The following is a 20412-nucleotide window of genomic DNA, read 5'->3' on the forward strand; positions in this document are numbered from 1 at the left end:
GTTCGTATTTTGGGGGGTTCTGTTTTCCCGGGATCCCCGGTTCTAGTGCAAGTTTCCACAGCAACAGTGAAACCACCACTTGTCTCCTGAGGTGCCGGGTAATTGCAGCTTCCGAGCGAACTCGAATCCTTTTCCGGAGATGATAGAGGGGACTTGAAGGTTGTTCAGCTCAGAACCGGAGACAAATCCAGCACAGGGAGAGACTTCACTTTTTCAATGCAGACAAACCTCAGAACTTTGTGAAAACTGAGACCTTCACCATCTGCAGCTGAAATGGTTCCACTCCGAGACCCCTCCCAGAAGAAAGGAGCTTTTGGAGGCAGACGGTGGGGTGGACTTCACAAAAATGGTGAAAAGAATAGAATTTGCCCCTCTGCCCTCCGACCTTATCTCCCCACGCCTACTTCCCCAGCCTGGGGAATAAAAATAAGTGAAAGAATTAAACAATAAAATTTTTAAATAACAATGAAAATAAGTCACTTACAAATCCAAGCCAAGGGGGAAGGTACGTTAGGTGCCCCCATTGTGACGGGTGCCTCCCGTCTCTATGCCACAGTCACCCTCACATGTCAGGCCATGTGGAGGAGACACTGGTCCATGGGGACAGTGGCAGACAGGAGGGCATGTGTCCCGTGAAGGGAAGAGCTCTGACTCCGCTTCTGCCAGCTGCTTCCAGGTGGAATGCCTGGCTAAACCTTCCCATTTTTGAAGGAATCTGGGCTTGTATATCAAAGATCCAGATTTTTAAATGTTGATTGCTAAGTCGCCTTTTGCACATATTTCATTATACAAAAAAAAAAAGGAAATGAAATGAAAACTAAATACAAATGCTGTGGCCCTGGTTCCCGAGCCCTTTAGGAGGGTGGGTAGGCCACGTGAAATTCTGGTGCGACTACCCGCTCTGCGAAAGCCGGCCCCGCGTCGCGCCTTTCTCCCACACGGGTCTTTCTCGCTCATTTCCTCGAGACACCAGAGCTCACAGGTGTCACTGTTCACAGCCTCGCGGTCCTGGTGGCCTCTGCTCCTCACTGCTGGGCTCTCTGGGGGCGACTCTGGCTGGTGAGGAGTCGTCAGAGGTGAGGAGATGCTCGGAGTGAGAGGAAAGGGTCCAGTCCTGGCGCTCTCGGGGCGGAGCTGCACTCTGCGTGGAGGACAGAAGGGGTGTCCCGAGGAGAGCACAGCGGGGAGCACGCCCCTGTCTCTGCTCCAGAAAGTAGACCTGGCTGGCAGGGGCCTTGCGGGGGCTGAGCACCCTGGTTGAGCAGAGCGAGCAGACAGGACCAAACCCTGCAATTCAGAGGCTCCACTGAGAGCCTCTGATTTGAGTCCTAGACACACTTACCTGCTATGTGACCAGCAAGGGCAGCTTCTCTGAGCCTCGGTGTCCCCTCTGTACAATGGGCCAGTTATGGCACCTGCGTCCTGCGATTATGATGAGGACTTTATGATTTAAATAGCAGTAAAAAGCTTGGGACAATACTCAGTACACGGGAAAAGATTGATAATCCTTGGCTGTTGTTTTCAGAAGACCTGGGAAAAAATGGAGAGAAGAGAGAGAGAATTTTTTCCAAACAAGGAGAAAGAGGAACTCACCTCTGCATGAGAACCTCTAGTTCTGCTCCAATGCTCGTGGCATTTAAAACATAAAAAGTAAAAACAGGAGGTGGAAGCTTTGTTAGTACCAGGGTTTCCCGATTCCTCCTGCCACCCTCAGGAAGAGCCCGGGAGCGGGGTGGGGTGGTGCTCTGGAGCAGGCGGGTGAGTCAGAGTGGGGAGCTCGCCGGGCGCACAGACCCACTCCCTGCTGCGCCTGGCCTGACCTGCCCTGTCCCCCACAGCACATGCGAGAGGCCGCGGAGCGGCGGCAGCAGCTGGAATTGGAGCATGAACAAGCGCTGGCTGTTCTCAACGCCAAGCAGCAGGAAATCGACCTTCTGCAGAAGGTAAGCGGGCCTGGGTGCTGGGGGCGGAGGGAGGGGGCAGGCCGTGGGCTGGGGGGCCCGAGAGGGGCGCTGGCTCGGGGGTGGGTGGGGCTGGCTGCTCACCCTGAGACCTCACAGGCTCCAGGGCGCCTCCTGCTCCCTCCTGGAGAGATCTGGTCATCTGCGCCTCCCTGTGCCCCTAGTTCCTCCTGAGTTGACGTGTGTTCGTGCTCTATACTGCGAAAACAGACGGAAAGCTCGAACCCCCTATGCTGGCGAGGTCGTAGGGAAGAGGACACTCCTGTGGACGCTGACAGCGGGTGAATTGCTTCCGCTGTGGGGGCGAGCAACCTGACAGCATCAGTTAAAAGCAAACACACACATATATTTTGACCCTGCAGCCTTCCGTCCTGGGAATGTGCCCTCAAGAAGCGTGGGAACCAGTTCAAAAGGATTTGGGTGTTTTTTGCTGTGCTGCTGTGAGGGGTAGGGGACGGGGAACTGGATTAAGTTGAATGTCCATCCAAGGGCACGCTCCTGTAAGTCGAGGTACATCCACACCATGACCAGGATGATGTCATTAAAGGGAATAATTTGGATTTGTGTCTGCTCTCTCGGGGAGATTCACATGATATGTTACCAAATGAGCAAATCAGGATTCAGGGCAATATTTATAGTGCGATCTCATTAATAAAGCAAGAGAGAGAGAGAAGGGGAGAGAGACAGAGAGAGAGGGAGAGAAAGAGAGAACACGAAAAGCAGAAAGAAAAGGAGAGAAATGGAGGAAAGAGGAGAGGAAGAAGAAAGATGAGAAGCTGGAGGGAGGGGAGGAGGAAGGACTGACTGGTTGCACATGTGTCCCCACAGCACTTGTGATGTGAGGGAGGCGGGGAAAGTTAACGCCCCCATCTTTAGTCATCAGCCTTGCTCCTCTCTCTCTCTCCAAATGGGTGTGAGGGTCCCTTCCAGAGCCCTGGGGCTGGGGTCCCTGTGTATAGTTGTTGCAGTATTTCCGTCCTGAAGCCCAGTGTCCCCCACCCGCCCCTGCCTGCTCCTCCCCCGAGGGCAGCCGGCCCTTCAGCCAGAGCATCTAGTTGAGGTGGACAGACAAATGGAAACACAGGCCGCAGGCTTCTACTTGGCCTGTGGGGGGCCCTCCTGAGCTGGACCGCTGGCGCAGGTCCTCTCCCACAGCCTCACCAGGCGTGGCTGGGATGGGAAGCAGGCCCCTCCTCCTCCCCCTGGCTAGGCCCCTCTGCCATCTGACAGCCTCTCCAGGTCTTTGATCTCAGAATAAAGTCACACGATTGCTGGCCCCACCTGGCTGGCGACAGGCATCTGTGGGATGGAGTGTTTTCTCCCAAGTTTATTAGCAGAGCCAGTCGCATCGGGCAGATAACTGCTGACGCTGTTTCTCTGATCACTTATCGAGGCCTCATATTAAGGACAGACTTCATTAAGCTGACACTGATGGGGACCGTCACGGTGCTTATTACCTGTCATAATACGTTGGCTGGAACACTGAGACGCAATGTTTCATTAGATGTTATCCAGAAAGGATATTACTGGACACAGGCAGCAATATTACTGTTATCTTCTCCCGCTGTGCAAAAGCAACCTTCCAGTGCCCGGGAGATGCCCGAATGGTACCTGCGCTCATTCTCTGCCACCTCAGACGCCATGTCCCCAGGCTGGGTGCGTCTGAGATGGATCACAAGCTTGCAGAAATACAAATATTGTCCAGCCGGGGTGGCAGGTCGGTTTTTTTCAACAGAGCCTCTCTAGGAGCCTGGAGTTTTATTTACCAATCATTTGGTGCCAAGGAAAATGCACTCGAGCCAATGGTGTTATTCAGCTCCCATACTCTCCTCTGAGGATCATCCAGTTCCCTTCGCGCCTTTTTCCCTGCATCCATCATTGTCTCTGTTTTGGATACACTGATGCTTCTTCAGTGTGGGGAGCAGAGGAAGAGACACTAATGAAATACAAATGTGCCAATTCTGTGATTTCTTAGAGCTCTGATTTTTTAAAAAAAGCGTTAGAAGAGGAAGGTTGAGCCTTGAGCGGAACGAGATTGGCAAATTCTTTCCAGGTTCTCATTTCCATTTGATTTCCACCATGGACGGCCATCATGCTGCACTTGCTGACTGAGATTGCCGTTCATTCATTCATTCTTTCAGCAAACGGCTGTCTGTTACCTGTGTGTCAGCCATTCAGCCGTTGTTCTGGAAACCAGGAACGCAGTGGCGAGAAAGACCGGGCCTCTGCCCCCCAGAGTGAGAGTAAGTGGACAAGTAGATGAAGAATTAATTAAGTTTAGATCATGAAAGTGCTGTGAAGGAAACAAACAGGATGAAGTGATGGACTGACGGGACAACGGCTTTAAATGGGGTGACGTTTAAAGGAGCAGCAGGCGTGGCCCTCGAGAGTGCAAGTCCCATGGAGGGAGCAGCCCGCGTGCCAGGAGAGAGGGAGGCCCGGGGCTGGGAGGCCCGGGGCTGGGAGGCAGGCAGTATGATGTGGGCAGGAGATGCTGCCGAGGGCCGACTCCTGGGGCTTTACAGCTGTAGGGAGGAGCCTAATTTCATTCCAAGGGAGAGTGAAGCCCTTAGAGGGATGAAACAAGATAACGGGATCTAATTCAATTCTTGGAAAATCACGTTGGTTGTTTTTCGGGGTTGATTTGTGGAGGAGCGAGGGGGCTGGTGAACCACACTGAGAAGCCTGACATCTAGGACTGGGCTGGCGGCAGTGTTAATTTCAGTAATGATTAGGAGGGGGAGTTAATCAAGTTTGCTCAGGGTGGGTGGTCAGAGCCGCAGTGGGGGGCGGGGCATGAAGGAGAGGAGGCTCCAGGCTGACTCGGCATCTCAGTCTTCAAATATTAGTGCAGGTCTGGGCAGGAGGGACGGTCCACCACAGCTGATTTGTTCTGGATCCATCGAAATTCAGTCACAGGGGCACTGAGATGTACGTACGCTTGTGAAATGCACGTTTTTCTGATTGTGTGGAAAGTTTAAAAAATCATTGACAGCCATGACTACGGTCAAGTTATTCCAACAGGGAGTAGTGATTTAATTTAGCTTAAACTGTTCACACAAACAGAAAGATAGGAGGGGGGTGCGTGTGTGTGTGCAACTCAGGGATCAGTCTGGTCAAACTCCTCTCTTTTATGCACTAAAAAACCACAAACTGAATTTTCAGATCTCAGAGTTCTGTGAAGCCCCAACACACACGGTTTCTCTCAGATGTGCTCAGCTGAGTTTACTAGTGGGGAATTTTCAGAGGAGGGAGGAGAGACTCCGAGTTATAAAGGGAGGAACATATATGGACACCGTAGTGCTCTCAGGCCAGCAGGCATCTCCGTGTTTTCATTTTCTGAGAAAAACAGAGTGGAGGGGCATTTTCTTTACGTGTAACCCTGCAGGGGTGGCACAGACCCCGTCCACAGGTTGTGGGGTGCGTGGGACAGGGTATTAAGACTTGCCTGTCTTGACCTGGGACGTCTTGGGGGAAGACATCAGAGTGTTCAGGGAGTGCTAAGGAGACAAATGACATTTTTACGCAAAAATAGACTAGGTATCAGCTGGGTGCCGGGGACTCTTCATAACGTGCAACGTCTTGCCTAGTCCCCAGTAGAACCCTAGGAACCATACTGTTATTATCATCCGGGTTTCTAACGGAGGAAGCTGAAGACTAAAGAGATGAAGTAACTTAACCAAACGTCACCTGGCTAGTAAGCAATACAGACTGGATTTGCACTTAACCCACTAAGCCATAATGCCTCCACTGTAAGGCTAGGGATCGACCAAAGTCTGGCCCTTGTCCCCTTACCACGATAAAAGTCCCCAGAACTATCTGAGGTCCAAAGATGCTCCTCACGAGGCAGCAGTATAGATATCTCTGAAGAGCTGCCTCTTCTCTCTGACTGCAGCTCCCACTTGAGCCCACTCCAGCGGGTCCCCCAGCCTCACCCTGTCAACATGGCGGCTCATGTTGAGTCACCGTGCATGGAAGTCATGCCCAGTGGCTAGTTCTCAGCCCCTTCATTGACCCAGAAGCAGTTGAGGCAGTTGATCCCTACCCCTGCAGGCTTCCAGGCCACCATCCTCTTTTGAGTTTTCCTCCTTTGACACAGATCCCCCCTAAACATCATGGGTGTACCCCAAAACTTGGTCTGCAAGCCACATCTCTTTGTGTACACTTGTTCCCTCAGCGACCTCGTCTGCTCCTGTGGGTTTAAATACCATCTATGTGTGGCTACCCCCAAATTTAGACTCCAAGTCAGATCCCGCCTCTGAACCCCACTTCTTCTATCCAACCTTCCCCTGCATGTCGCCGCCTGGATCATCTCAAACATCATGTCCCATGCTGGACCCCTGTCCTCAGCAACACTGCTGTTCACGTGTCCCCCCAGGATCTGCAATGGCAGCATTTCCTTCTCGTACAACTTTTTCTCTTCCCTGCCAGTAATCACCTCGTTCTGCTTGCTTGCTTAGGTCTCCGCGTGCCCGTCTCCCTTATTCCCAAGCTCTCTGGCAGAGCGAAAATTCCTCTCAAGATGGCCCCACTCCCCAGGGGATGCTCTCACTCCTCTTCCCCGAGAGACCGCCGCCTGGAGCCCTGGCCCTTCCTCTAGGCCAGGCTGTTGCTCCTGAGGCTGAGTGGGGCCTGGGAATCCCCTTCACCGTCGTCTCGGGCGTTACCTTCACACCTCGCTGTGCTTTGTTGCACCTTCTGCTTCCTGGATCCGTAATATTCTTCTTCTCCATGTACGGTGTGTGAGTCAGCCAGGAGTATGTTTTCCCATGCCATAGAGCTGGGTTTTGCCACATTTTACAGGACTCGGAGATTCCTTTGTGGTTTCAGCCTCACCTCTAGACCTGGCCACCCTAAGGCAGTGCCGGCATTCATCCATCTGATACCAGGGACCCGGAATCCAGCACCTTCTCCAGGCGCCTCCCTCTCCGTGCAAGCTCAGCTCGTCTCTCTGCCCAATATGGTGGTTGGGAGAAGCGAGCGAACTAATGTGCCAGTGAACACAGGCGTCGAATTAAAGAATGAATGAACAAACGATCCAAATGCCCAAGGCTGTTCTAGTGGGGATGGGGTAAGATACGTCTGTCCAGCCAACCCTTTTCTCTGGGCACTGGTTGAAGGCATAGTTTAGAAAAAATAGAAGGCAGCCAAGCAGAGCGCCCGCCCACCCACCGGCTGCCATGGCCCCCTGGCTCTCCTGTGGGACCCCTGCTTCGTGGAGATCATGGAGCCCCGAGCTCAGTTGAGAATCCTTGCTTTCACTCATTCAACAAACAGCTCTTCAGCACCTTGTGTCAGCAATGTTTCAGGGGCTAGGGACATGGCCTTCAGGAAGACGGGGTGAGAACAGGCTATGAACAGTGACAACAGTAAGAAAACCTGCCCTGTGAACGTTTATTCTAAGTGTAGAATGTTCCGGGCCCAGCATCTAGAATGCACGTGTCACCTCCTTTAATCTCTCGCCTGCCTCTGCCTCCCCCTCTCCTCCCACCCGCCCTTCTCTCCACCTGCTGCAGCCACACTGGCCCCCTCTGTCCCTCGACCACATAAAACCATCCCCCTTCCTGGTCTTCGCACAGAATGCCTGGTCCCCAGGCAGAGCTGCCTGACTTTTGTCATTGAAGTCTCTGCCCGGCCACCTGCCTAGATGGACTCCACTCCCTGCCCCGTGCTCTCTGCCACATCACCCCCCTTAGTGATGCCAAAATGCGCTCGCTCACTTCTTTATCTATTTGCCTGTTGTCTGTCTGCAGAGGGGAGTGTCTGCACTCCTAGAGCATTGCCTGACACAGAGCAGGTACTCAACAAGTATTGAGTGAATGAAGTGCTCAAGAGCACTGAATTAATGAAGAAATGAGGGAAGGAAGGACGGAAGGACTGAAGGAAGGAAGGAAGGGGAGATCTAGCAGCTTCTGTCAGTTGATGCGGTTTGTGGTTCAAGTAATATTACTAAGATAACCATTGATAGATTCTAAGCAATATTCCATCAATGCCTGATGAGGAAAGCAGTGGAGACACCCGTCAGCCCTCACCATAACCTGTGGGGTGCAGGCCCATGACAGATGAGACTCCTGAGGTTAAGGAAAGTGCTCCAGGTCCCCTGGGGGATCTGACTCCGAAACTGGTGCCTTCTCTTGAGGTAAACGGCAACCAGGTCCAGTGCTCCTGTTCCTCAGAGTCTCAGTTTCTTGTGCAGGTTAATCCTTGTCGATTACGAGCAGCAGTTCTAATGATCCAGGGTACAAGCAAAGGAGGTTCCACAGTTAGAGTCCATCTGCAGACCTGACTGGTTGTCCTGTTGTTTACAGTCTCTCCGGAGTGAAGTGATTGCTCTTGGTTTTCAGGCTGTGACTGAAATGTGCGATACTAGGAGAAGCTAAGGTACTAAGAGAACTCGCCATGCACTTCATAATCAATGCTTCGCCTACACTTCAAGGGCCTCCCCTGGACGCTGGGATTTAGTTGTTGTGTGTAGATGGCGAGGGGATCACAGACTGAGCCTCTGCATTCATTCAGTGCAGCATCAGCCTGGGTCTTGCTTTCTCCCACAACACGCTCCTGGAATGATGGCGTATGTCCATCTGCTTCCCCAGGGCTGCAGGACTCAGGGGCCGGCTCTGAGGGTCCTTACAGCCCTCAACCCAGCTCCATAAATCTCATTTGCTTTTCTGTGGAGCTGACATTATCAGCATCCATAGATGACACTCACCCTGCTCCATCCTAACTGGCATCCATCATCCCAGCCCAGTCACCGTGGTGCTGGGTGGCCAACTGTCCTGAGTGCCCAGTCTATCTAAGCCGAACGTCCAGAACTCTGCCAACAGGAGACCTACCGTCCCTTCTGTGCACCTGTGCCTCCCTTGAAATCACTGCATCTGCTCCGTGTTAACCCACCCCCTGGACACTCGGCCCCCTGGATGACAGGCTTCTTCTTCTGACAGCAGGCCTCTAGGCCCCTGAGAGCCCTGGTCCCTCTCCAGTTTCACTGTGCTCTGTCAGAAATCGTGTCTAAACGAAGGTCACAGCTTCTTCACAGATTGACACTGGCCCCCAAAATGAGCCTCGCTGAAGCTGTTGCTTAGGTTTTTGGAAGAATTCAGCACTGCCAATTTGAACTGTTAATTTTAACAATCTATTCTGATTGCCCAAACGGCCCAGCTTGCAAGTAGCCTACGAAAACGAACTCCTGATTTTCACTTGAAGCCGGAAACGAAGTTGTTCTTGCCAACTTGGCTGGGTTCTAACAGCCTGCGCTGGAGTGTTCTGTTGTTTTTTCATCCTGCCGGTTGAAAACGATCTTCCACTCGCTGGCTCAATGGCGGTGTTATTTATATAATCCCTATATGTTCTCTCGTCGTTTGTCTTTTTTTCCTATTTTGTTATTTATTGTCACTCTTGTGGTTTTTGCTTTGAAAGGAACAATTTGAAGCGTTTGAAGATGGAGCTGAATTCAAGAATGGTGTAATTAATTTGCTGTGTTCTGTTCACTTCCCCGGCTCTTAAAAACCTCCTTGGAATCTGTGAGAACGAAACGCCTGTGTGTGAACGCCACGGACAGCTCAGATGATGTTTCCTTTTTGGTCTGTGCTGGGGAAGCCAAGCCCTCCCCCTTGCCGACCCACAGAAGTTTTCGAGTGAGAAGCAGAAGCTGCTAAGATGAGGCTTGTTGACTTGTTTATGACGTTGAATAATCCGTTGCTAATCAGTCTCCAGGCCCGCGGAGGACATATTCCTCCAGAACCCAGAATTCTAGATGTAAATCTCAATTTAATGTAATGGGTTCTTTATTAGCGCTCGATATCTTAAAAGGCAGGTGCCCCGTGGGAGATAATCCTCTTTAAAAATTCGTGTTTTTCTGCTTCATTGGGAACATTTGTGAGACCAGCAAAACAAATTTGACGGGATAGTGAACGTGGGCTGTGGTGCAGGCTTTTCTTCTGTCTTATGACATAGACTCATACTGAACTTCGGTGTCTCCAGCTTTAAAATGGGGAGTGTCACGTTCTTTAACAGTTGACGATCATATTCCGTAAGACTCTTGGTTCCAAGTGACAGAAAACACAAAAAGAGAATTTTAGTTGTATCCTTCAGATATGGCTAAGCAGGGCCCAGACCATCCAGCCTCAGATATGGCTGAGTCCAGTGCCCCCCAAATCCCATCAGACCTTGGTTGCTATCGTGCCTCTCTCTCCCCTGTGTTGGCTTCGTTTTTGGTTTCCATGTGGAGGCCCCTGGCTGCTGTAGCCTCGCCCCTCATGGTGGCAACATGTCTGCAGCTGCTCCAAACTCCCCTCCACTCAGGTTCAAATCCACTAGGCAAGGGGCCTCCCTCTCTCCCAGCATTCTCAGACAAAGTCTCATTGCTCTACTCGGGCCGTCCACCCTGCTGTAAACCAATCACCGAGAGTCCAGAACTGAACTCATGGGCTCGGTATGGGTGTGCTGGGTCCCCGGCAAATTCAGGGACTCTTCCCAGGAGAGAAGGACATGAGTGCCCGGCAGGCCAACGAACAGATATTCACTGTCATCACAATGCTGGAGCTTCAGAGTACATATGGACAAGAAATGATGATGTTGCATCCAGTTTTGTGTGAATTTGCCATTTGGCCCAGGCAGCAGCCATCCTGAGAAATGTCTTTAGTGAAACTTGTGAAATGTCTTATTCTGTGGAGCGGGTGGCTTGGCTTCAAGTAATTGGAAGCGGGCAGCCCCCCTGCCTTGGGCTGAGCTGTTGGGAGCCTGTGAGGTGCTCAGGACCCCCGTCGCGGCCTCTCCAGGGCCTGGTGAGATCTCCGCCGACCTGGAGCTATTTGGGGGTCGAGTTCGTGTGACTGTGTTTTGTCCCCAGACAGTTAAGATGTCTGGGGAAGTGATGGCACCACCCGAGGCTGTGGGAGGAGTTATCCTGCTGCTCTGGGTTCGCCGCCTTCTGCATTCGACCCCTTCTCAGGAAGAGAGCCAGCCTCCCCCTCACGCCCCGCTGACGCCCACCAGCCTCTCCATCCTCTGCCAGATCAGGGTGCAAAGAGTGTTTTTACAAACAGTGTCAAACCCAACCAAAATCCACTCCATCTTGCCCAAGATAAGGATGAGAAAAATGAGAACCGATTAAGACCCCTAGAATTTAGAGGCTTATCAGGGGATGAAGGTTAGTGACCCACTCCCCGATAATTTAGGCTTTGATCTGATTCTCTTGTTTTCCCACCTTTAAACGTTTATTCTTTTTTCTTTTTATCATAAAAAGGCTCAGGTTGAAGCTAAGAAAGAACATGAAGGCGCTGTGCAGCTGCTAGAGGTGAGTGAGGCCCTGCCGGCGTCTCTCTGGGGCAGGTGAGGGCAAGAGAGTCACGTTAATGCCGAGTGGAAACAACAGCCAGCATTTACTGAGCGCCTACTGGGTACCAGCACTCAGTGCCGTCCACACATCCTCCCATGTCGGCATCACAAGCAACCTACACGATTCCCATGTAGGAATTGGGCACAGAGAGGTTAAGCAATGTTCCCATGGCCACACAGCCAGCATCAGGACTGTGGGTCTCAGGTGTGGTCTGCTCTCCTCTGCCGGCTCCTCTCGAGGGGAACGCAAACAGGATGGGCCCGCTCACTGGCGTGGAGTGATTTCCCCGAGGAGAAAGGGTGGCTAGACCATTCCTGTGGGTGTCCTGCCGTCAGATGAAGTGTAGAGGATAAGTTTCAAGGGCCAGCACATCCTGGGGAAGCGTGTGGCGGTTGGTAGGTGGGGAGGGATTTGCAGGATTAGAGAAAGGACCACCTGGGGAATTGAGCAGCGAACGCCATCTGAGGCACCGCCCCAGGTGCCATCCGCAGTGAGCACGATGTGAGTGATCCTCCTCAGCCACCCAGAGGCCTTTCTTACCCACCCTGATGGTGGGGGCTGGGCAGGGACGTGGCGCCAAGTCCCACCAGCGTGCGTGGGTGTCAGGAGTGACCAATCCTCTGTCCCTGGCTTGTGGCCTGATGGCAGCTTCCGAGGGAGCAGACGGGCAAATCTGCGTGGAACTCATAGGGTCACCCCGGAGGCCTTGCTGTCTGCATCCTCCATGAGTAATAAACAGGCCATAATGAGCAGACCAGGCCTTCTACCTGCCAAAGACAGAGGTCATGATATTACTGACCCCTTAGTGACAGACACAGCAGCAGAGGGGGGCTGCACAGTGTGGGTTGGCCCCGCGTGGCTTTCTCCCGGGCCTGCCATCCGCAGGTATGGGAAGCAGTTGTCTCCTTTAAGATGACCTCGTCCCTTGTCCCCAGGGGAATAGCAGCCACTTAAAACAGAATATATGCATCTCTTACAGTGCCTTTTAAAATCTATTCCTCCCGCAGGAAAAGGTTTCACTATCATCATATATATTAAAATTGATTTTTTGAAAGCGTCCATTAGCTAATGAATATCTGGAGGGATGAGGGTGATGAATAGCAGGTGGGAAAATGCATAACCTGGGAAGAGCGGCAACAGAGCCCCCATTCCCCATAAATCTTCCTGAAAAGTCGCTGGCTTCCCCTTGCCTGAATCGCCCACCGCACTTTCATTTGCATAGTCTGCTGGCTGAAAGTGTAGTTTCTTTTTTCCAGTGGCCCGAAGCCCATTGATTTGATCGTCTGTGTTGTTTTAATCCGCCTTCTGAGCTGCCACTCTGTGACAGTCCCGCTGAGGTCACGTCCCCTGGGGCTGGTGGCAGTGCATGCTTTGACATGTGGCAACAGTCCTGACGTGCTTTGACTTGAAAACGGAAAAGGCAGTGCAGACGTGCCGAGAACCGTGTTTCTTCTTTATTTACACATCTTCTTGTAATTGTGTCTTGCTTTGCTCCTCACCCAGAACACCTTGGACAGCATGCAGGTATTTTGGGGAAGGATGTGCTCCCGCCCCCTGTGCTTGGTGGTGCTTTCCCCATTTCCCCGTGCATGGGAGCAGCCACGGGTCCCTGGGCCCGCTCAACCCACCGGGTCTTCCGAAACTGGGCAGCTCGAGGTTCTGACCCAGCAGCAGCGTTCTGATGAGGTAGTGGGCGGTCGGGCTCCTTGGGGTGGGGGAGCTGAGGAGCTGCTGGCGGGAGCTCCTTGGGGGCTGTGCTGTAACCTGGGTGTTGGATCACACGGTTCCGTTCTCTGAAGTGTTGAGCAGGCCCAGCGAACCTGGTTTCCCGTTTCCTGCCAAGGCTGTAACTTTCAGGCTCCCTGAATTCAGGTGACCACAGGGGGAGACACTGCTAGGACTGATTCTACCCTGGGGCCAGCCACGTGATTGATAGCCCGGCTGAGAGCCCAAAATTCAGTCGGTAGGTCATCAGGATTCACACCTGGCGCCTGAACGTTCCACCTTGTTGTTCTGTGTCTTCTGTGAGTGACAGTGGGCTCTCCTGGCAGGCGTGGGTGGCGGCTCCCGTCTTCCCTCTAACAGGCAGCTGCCTTTCTCGCTACCCGGGGAAGAGGAGAAACTGAGCTGTCCCTCGGAACAAGGTTTTGAGTGTGTTCCAAAACTCTAAGTTTGATCATGAATTCGTAGAAGATGTGGCTTTTCTCATTTCTAGATAAGTGGTTCTCACAGTGGGGTTCCCAGACCAGCAGTATTGGCATCACCTAGGAGCTTGTCAGAAATGCAAATTTTGGGGTCCTGCCCTCAACCTGCTGAATCAGAAACTCTGGAGAAGGGGCCCAGAAATCTGTGTTTTTACCAGCCCTCCGGGTCGTTCTGATGCAGCTGGTGTTCGAGAAGCATCGTTTAGAGTAGTTACGGCTAGTTACGGCAAGGAGAACACAGGAGCAGGAGGAGCCCCAGGGGTCTTGGCCAGTCCGTGGTCCAGCACCTTAGTGACCTGAGCCTCCACTCCCGCCCCCACCTTCCTTCATGAGGAGTGTTGGCTGAGAAACCACAGGTGTGAAATCCTGCCCACCAGCTCGTCACAGAGCAATCTGAAGCATGCAGTGTAGCTATCATTTGGAAGTGTTCGTGTTCCGGGAGAGCGTGGTGTTTCCATCCTACACGGCACGCTGGTGACCCCCTTCAGTCGGATGTTCTACTAAGCAGAACAGCCACTTCCTCGGGTTGTTTAGATATAATATAAACAGCTAGATAGAACTAGAGTTACTGGATAAGGGTTGTCTCAGAAAACGTGTTAAATCAAAACCCCTCAAAACACTCATCTACACAAATCCAGTTCCACGGATGTTTCTAAGCCCCGGTTTCTGGTGAACCAGGTTTCTGGTGAATGAAGGGCCAGGATGTTTGGGGATGATGGAGGGGAGGTGTCTTTGCTCTCCACGGGGAGAGTAGTCCCAACACCCGGGGAGCAATCGGGGCTGGCTGGGGGCTTAGCGAAGAGGGAGTCAGGAGTTAACTGAAAATAGAAGGAGACGGAGAGCTCTGTGTGCAAACCTCACAGCCAAGAGAAGAGACCTCTCCAGACACCGTTAAGCAGTTTCTTTGGCACTTTATGAAGGAGCTATTTCAAGACAAAGAAGCAAGAGAAAACAGTAATAATATAAACAATAACAGTGACAAGGACGACAGCATTTATTGAACACCTACTCTGTGCTGAGCAGTGTTCTAAGGGTGCAGCTAAGGGATATCTAAGGGACAGTACACGTTATGTCACTCAATCTTCACGACAACCCAGGGGAAACCGAGGCACGGTCAGGTCGAGTGACTTGCCCAGGCCTCACTGGTAAGGGGCAGAAACTGGACTCAAACCCCAGGAGTTTGGCTCCGGAGTCCAAACCCTCAACGGCCGCGTCACAGCACGGCTCCCCTTGACCCCAGAATGCTGACCCCCCTGCAGACGGGGGCCGCTCTCCTGCAGCCACACTGTACTGAACGGTGAGCTGGGAGTCGGCTCACACCAGCTACACTGGGAATCACGGCCTCCTGGGGCGGTGCAGCAGCAGAAGATGACAACATGTGTCACGAGGTCACTATACACCAGGCACTTGGCGAGTGCCCTCAGACTGAACCCTTCAGACCGCCCAGGGAGGTTGTTACCATTGTTACCCTCATTTCACTGATTAGACCACCAGGCACAGAGACACTGGCCACTTGCTCAAAGACACACAGCTCGTAAGAGCTGAGCCAGGCCCTGAGGCCAGGAGGTCTGCCTGGGAGCATCCTCTCAAGTCTCTGAGAGGAGTGTCTGCAGGGAAGAAACGCCCCCGCGACTGAGGTGCTCGTGAAGGTGTGGGTTCGGGAGGCAGTGAGCTCTGGGGTCCATTGCAGGGGGACTTGCCCGTGGAGAGCTTGCTCCTGCCAGCGTGCCAGTGCCGTGTGCTTTGCGTGTGCGTTTGGGTTGCTTTTGGCTGATTCTTCAGGGCGCCTTCAGAAGACATCACTCCATCACTCCCAATGCTTGTGCTCCTCTCCTCCAGCAAAGCCTCAAAGTGCGGCGACCTCAGCCCTCGCTCGTCTCAGCCAGGGGAACCCTGTGCAGGCTTCTTCCACCCCTGGGTCTCACTTAGGAGACTTTTGAGAGCAGATGGGCTGCACCCTGAGACAGCCTGGGGATCTTCTCTAGGCCAGGGTCCAGCGTCCAGCAGCTCTGTGACTTTCGTGGGCCCTGGGCCCCTTTGCTTTCATAGGTCTCCTCCTCCATAAAAATTCTATTTCATATTTGCTTGAGTGTGAAGATGAATATAATCCAGGTTGGATTCATTATCACGTATTCATTATTATTGTATTTGTTTTTTTCTTCTAATTTTAAAGGAAATTAAAATGAAAACGTTTCTGTGAGTCGCTAATTGTATTGTGGCTCCAGGGACCGTGCTTCTGGGCCTCAGGGAGAAGTCGGCGCTGCCAGGCTGGAGTTACAATTCTCCATAATCATTGGCAAGTGAGCGTGGTGTGGGTGAATGAATGTGTGAAGGAGTGCAGCTTTGTCCCACCAAAGAGATGAACCGGTTCTCAGATGTGTTCATAAGGTTGGGCTCAGGTGTGCCTACATCTCGCGCTTAACGTGTAAAGGTTCATTTCTCGTCAACAAGGTCCACTGCAGATCTGGGAATGCTCCACACAGCTCTCCTCCGAGCGGTGACTCAGGGACCCAGGCTGCCTGTGTCTCGAGACTGTGCCGTCTGGAGCACAGGGCTTCCTGGTTACCGTGGCTGGGACAAGTGGCACGGAAACCTCCTATCTACTCTTCTGTGCCTCAGCTACGGAAGCGACACACGTCACCCCGGCTTGTGGGCCATTAGCCAAAGTTAGCGACACGGCCCAACTGCGCTGCCAGAGAAGCCCAGGTGCAGACTCCCTGGGCCCAGGAAACGAAGCCGAATGCGGTGGAGCCGTAGCATTGTCTTTGCCACATCTGAATCCTGGAATCCTTGCAAGACAAGTCAGTTTCGACACTAAAGGTGACAGAATGTTAGCCAAGTTGAGGATCTGAGAAGTGAGCAGGTGAAGAAGATTTATACTTAATGTTTTGCATCCTGTATCTCTTAGGAATTCTCTTTCCTCCGGTGGGCACGGGAGAGCAGAATCCTCTGCTCTCCGGGGCAGAGCCTTAGCCACCCAGTACCCGTGAGTCTTAGCTGGGAGGTAAGGTGGTTAGGGACAAGAAAACTCTGCACGCTCCGGTATTCGGGAATTCAGCTGCCCAAGGACTTACTCTGACTCCATCTTGGTCTCCCTAACGCCTCCCCTTCCAGGTCACAATCAGCCCCCGAGGGCAATAGCTAGTCAGTGGGCAGCAGAAGAATTCTGAGTTCCCATCAATGAATGTGCTTATCTGCGCATGCGCTACCTGTGTGACAAATGGGAATCAGTTCAGAAACCGGACAACGAGGGATCTGACCCACCAGCTTAGAGTTCACTGTGCTTTAGTTGGACAATCTGATGGATGCCTTAATCATAGGAACCAAAGCACATGTTTAGGACACTGGTGTTTTAATAGAGCTGAATCCATACAAATTATAGAATGCAAGATGTTAATTCAACAGCCACCTTCACTTAGCAGAGTCTCCCCTGGCTCCTACTTTGTTCCATTTCAGTAACAAGATTGCATTGTCCTGGAAAGATTCCAGAACTCAGAGCAATTACCTGTAAAGATCCCGGAATCCAGAGCTTGTTCAGATGAGTTTATAGGGTTTTTCCGTGTATGTTATAGCTGCAGGCAAGAGCCAGAGCAGGTCTGAGCATTAAACTGACCGTGAAGGGTATTCCTTCATTGGGGACCACCGTGAAACTGTCAAGAGATCCACAATGCCTCTCGCTGACGATAAGGAGTAGGGAGTTCTGATGTGCCTGCCCGGGCTCAAACGAGCCATCGCACTTTGCTGAAAACAGACGTCCAGTCTACCGAGGAGTGTAATGGAGCTCAGGTGATTGAGTTACCAGTCAGCCTTCCCTCTGGCAAGTCACAGACTGAGCCTCTGCCCTTGGAGGATGGAAGGTCTTAGCTTCTGCTCATGGAGCCCTACCATGCCTGCCAGAGTCTGTACGTAGAATTTGCCACTGGATTCTGGAAGGCACGCTTCACCCCATTTTATAGATGAAGAAACTGAGGTCCACTGAGGTTACGTGACTTGCCTCCAGGTCCCCTAATGAGTGAGTGGTGGACCAGGATCTAGACGCAGCTCAGAGCTGGACTCAGAGGCCTGGGTTTGTCCTGCCCATTACTGGGCGTGTGACTTTGGCCTTGTCTTCCTCAGGCTATGATGGACCCATACCAACTTACCCCCTGGAGTCCCTCTGACCATAAGCAATGATGCAGAGAAAGCCCCCGGCAGTGCCTGCACACACAGTAGGTATTCAGCAAATGATAGAGAGCATCGCAATCCTTGTTTCCACAATTTATTCCCAAATCGCCCGCATGCAGGGTGACCGAGTTCTCCTGGGAGGCTCCCTGGTCTTGCCTGCTGTTTTTATTATTCCCAGCGTCCCTTTACTCTCAAAACTGTCCTGGTTTGCACACTAATTACAGGGCACAGGGCCCCACTCAGAGGCTCCTGTGTGTGGAGCCCGGGAAATCGGATGAGAAAACCACATGGAGGATCCTGGGAAAGTTCGCAGTCACGTCTCGGGATTGTTTTCCTCTGTCTTTATAAATACCCATGTCCAAATGTACAAGTCTCTGCTCTTTATTCCAATTATAGTTTTCTTGCCTGATGACTGCACCATCTGCTCCTGCCTCGATCAGAACACAGTGGCTCCCAAGCAGCCGCCCTGCGCTCGGATGCTGCAGGTGGCCGGGGCTCTGGGGGCAGAAGCGGGGCTGGAGATGCGCACGCCGCCACTGGGTTAACTCACGCAGAGTGGTCCCCGCCCCACCCCCCTCGCCGCCCAACCAGGACGAGACCATGCTCTGAATCCTGAAATAAATGGTGACGTCCAAACAAGCCAGCCGGGGCAGAACAATGGGGTCGCTGCTGTCTTTCTGCACCCTTTGGAAGCAGTTCCTTCTGCTGGTGACTCAAGGACCATTGGAGGCATGTGGCCCCAGCTGCCGGGCCTGGCATCAGCAACCCACGCCTCCACCAGCTGCAGCCAGGCCTGGAGACTCTTCCTGGAGGCTCCTGCAAAACAACCCGCCTCTTTTCTGGAAGAAGGAAACAGCAGGGGGCCTGATGAAGTTTCCCGAGGGAGCACTGGCCTATGCGATGTGCTTCGAGTATAATGGGTCTCTAGTTCTCATCCACTTCTGTTTCAGCTTTTTTTCTCCCTGAGCCTAGTGCGAACAGGAAAGCTGCCTGGGTTCTGAGAGTCGGCACCTGCTGTCTTGAAGCCACTTCCTCTAATACCAAGAGGAGGAACAAGGCAAGGAATTGCAGAGACAAGCAAACTATTAGGTGTGATGGGCACAACTCGCAGATTCTTTTTGGTAGACGCTTGAGGTGGGAGAGGCTCAGCCAGGCTCCTACAACGTCGCTCCGGGTTATAATGAAAGCAAGTCTCAAACCAAATTGCCCCACACGTGCAGACACGTATGGAGCAAACACTCGTCGACAAGCAGGCACAGAGCGGTACATCTGAGTTTGTTCGGTAGCTCAGTGAAGCCCCAATTGTCTGTGCTGTTAGGAGCGTCCACCACCAGCTCCCGTGGAAGGTGTACTCGAGGGAAGCGTGTCAGCTTGCCAGGGCCTGGTTCCGGCAGCCTCGGGCAACCAGAAATCCTCCGAATTGTATCCGGACACAGGACCATTTAGAGACCCAGCCTTGCCCGTGCCCAAGAGCACGCGGGCTAAGGACTTTGCCAGTCTTATGCTCTATTTATTAAGGGCAGGATAGCACTAAATATTTGAGCCAGTTAATGGATCTTGAATACCTTTTATTTCACCAACGAATACCTGTTTCTCCCATTCATCATGCTTAGGAAAAAGCTGATAATTTCACCATTTTTTTTCTCATGTTGGTGAGCATGCCGGGGGCATCCACGGCAAGACAGGGAGCAGACGTCTTTGGGGCAGCCGCCTCTGGAGCGTAGCCTTCCTAACGTGCACTGACCACCCCTGGGGTGGGATCCTCAGTCACGGCCCCAGAGCAGAAGTTCAACTCCCCGGACGTACGCTGTCCATCCAGAAAGATTGTAAAGTATCCATCCCAGAGCCCCCGGAGCCCCAGACCCTGGAGGGATTACCCTCTGTGTCTGGGACTTACGTGGGCACAGCTGGAGGCCAACCACAGGGCCACAAGGTCACAACCCGACCCAGTGCCGGGAATGTTATCCACGTCCTCACCAGAAGGAGATTCACAAAATGGCGCCACGGACCATGTCCACCTCGAGATGGGCCTTGTCCCCAGACTGTTTATAAGCCTTCGAAATACTTGCCAACATTTAATGATTGAGAGATTTTACATTAAAATGAAGATTCCTGCTTCTCGCAGGAGACTGGAAGTTTTGCCCACAATGGGTCTGGACGGATGCTGAGAAGTAGACTCCTCTCTAGACAGAACACACTCACCCTGGTTCCCGTGTCCCCCAGTTTCCTAGGTTTTCCCTGCTCCCTTTCCCTCCTTTGCGTTCCCCACCGCCTCTGTGGACGGCCACTTTAAACCGATGGGTTGACGTCGGCTCCAAATCTACCTGCTCGCAGGACCCTCCCCGCGTCAGTCATGGCAGGAGCCTGAGTGAGCTCTTCAGAACTGACACGAGTTTCTACAGGCACCTCCTGTGCCAGCTGCTGGGGCAAATGGCACGTCATGGGCCCCATCAGAGAAGGGGACCCCAGAACAAAGAAATGCTCCCTGGAAGGAGGGAGTGACTGATGGGGGCCCTTGGCGAGCCCTGGTCCTGGGCTCTGCCAGCGGTGGGTACCAAGGACATCATGTTAATAGTAGCAGGTGAAATGTGCTGCCGTCCAGCTGCCTCTGCATGACCCCTGGCCTCTCTCCCCCAATCACATCTGGAGTCCTGTGGGGCGTGGCAGAGAGCAGACCGTCTACCCGCTCTGTGCTCCACCCACCACCTCCCCCAGCAAATCAGGTCAGACAGCTCAGCCTGGGGAC

At 52.7% G+C, this 20412-nt stretch overlaps 1 protein-coding gene across 1 annotated transcript in view; it reads left to right on the forward strand.

Moving 5' to 3' along the window:
• RIMBP2 (RIMS binding protein 2) overlaps positions 1–20412 on the forward strand; it is a 113168-nt gene that overhangs the window by 34514 nt on the left and 58242 nt on the right. Inside the window, exons 3-4 of the mRNA XM_058531230.1 lie at positions 1839–1943; positions 11206–11256. Coding sequence (XP_058387213.1) covers positions 1842–1943; positions 11206–11256 — 153 coding nt within the window. The 5' untranslated portion in view covers positions 1839–1841. The remainder of the gene's footprint in view (positions 1–1838; positions 1944–11205; positions 11257–20412) is intronic.

This window comes from Diceros bicornis, chromosome 35, assembly GCF_020826845.1.
Source record: "Diceros bicornis minor isolate mBicDic1 chromosome 35, mDicBic1.mat.cur, whole genome shotgun sequence".
Taxonomy (NCBI): Eukaryota; Metazoa; Chordata; class Mammalia; order Perissodactyla; family Rhinocerotidae; genus Diceros; species Diceros bicornis.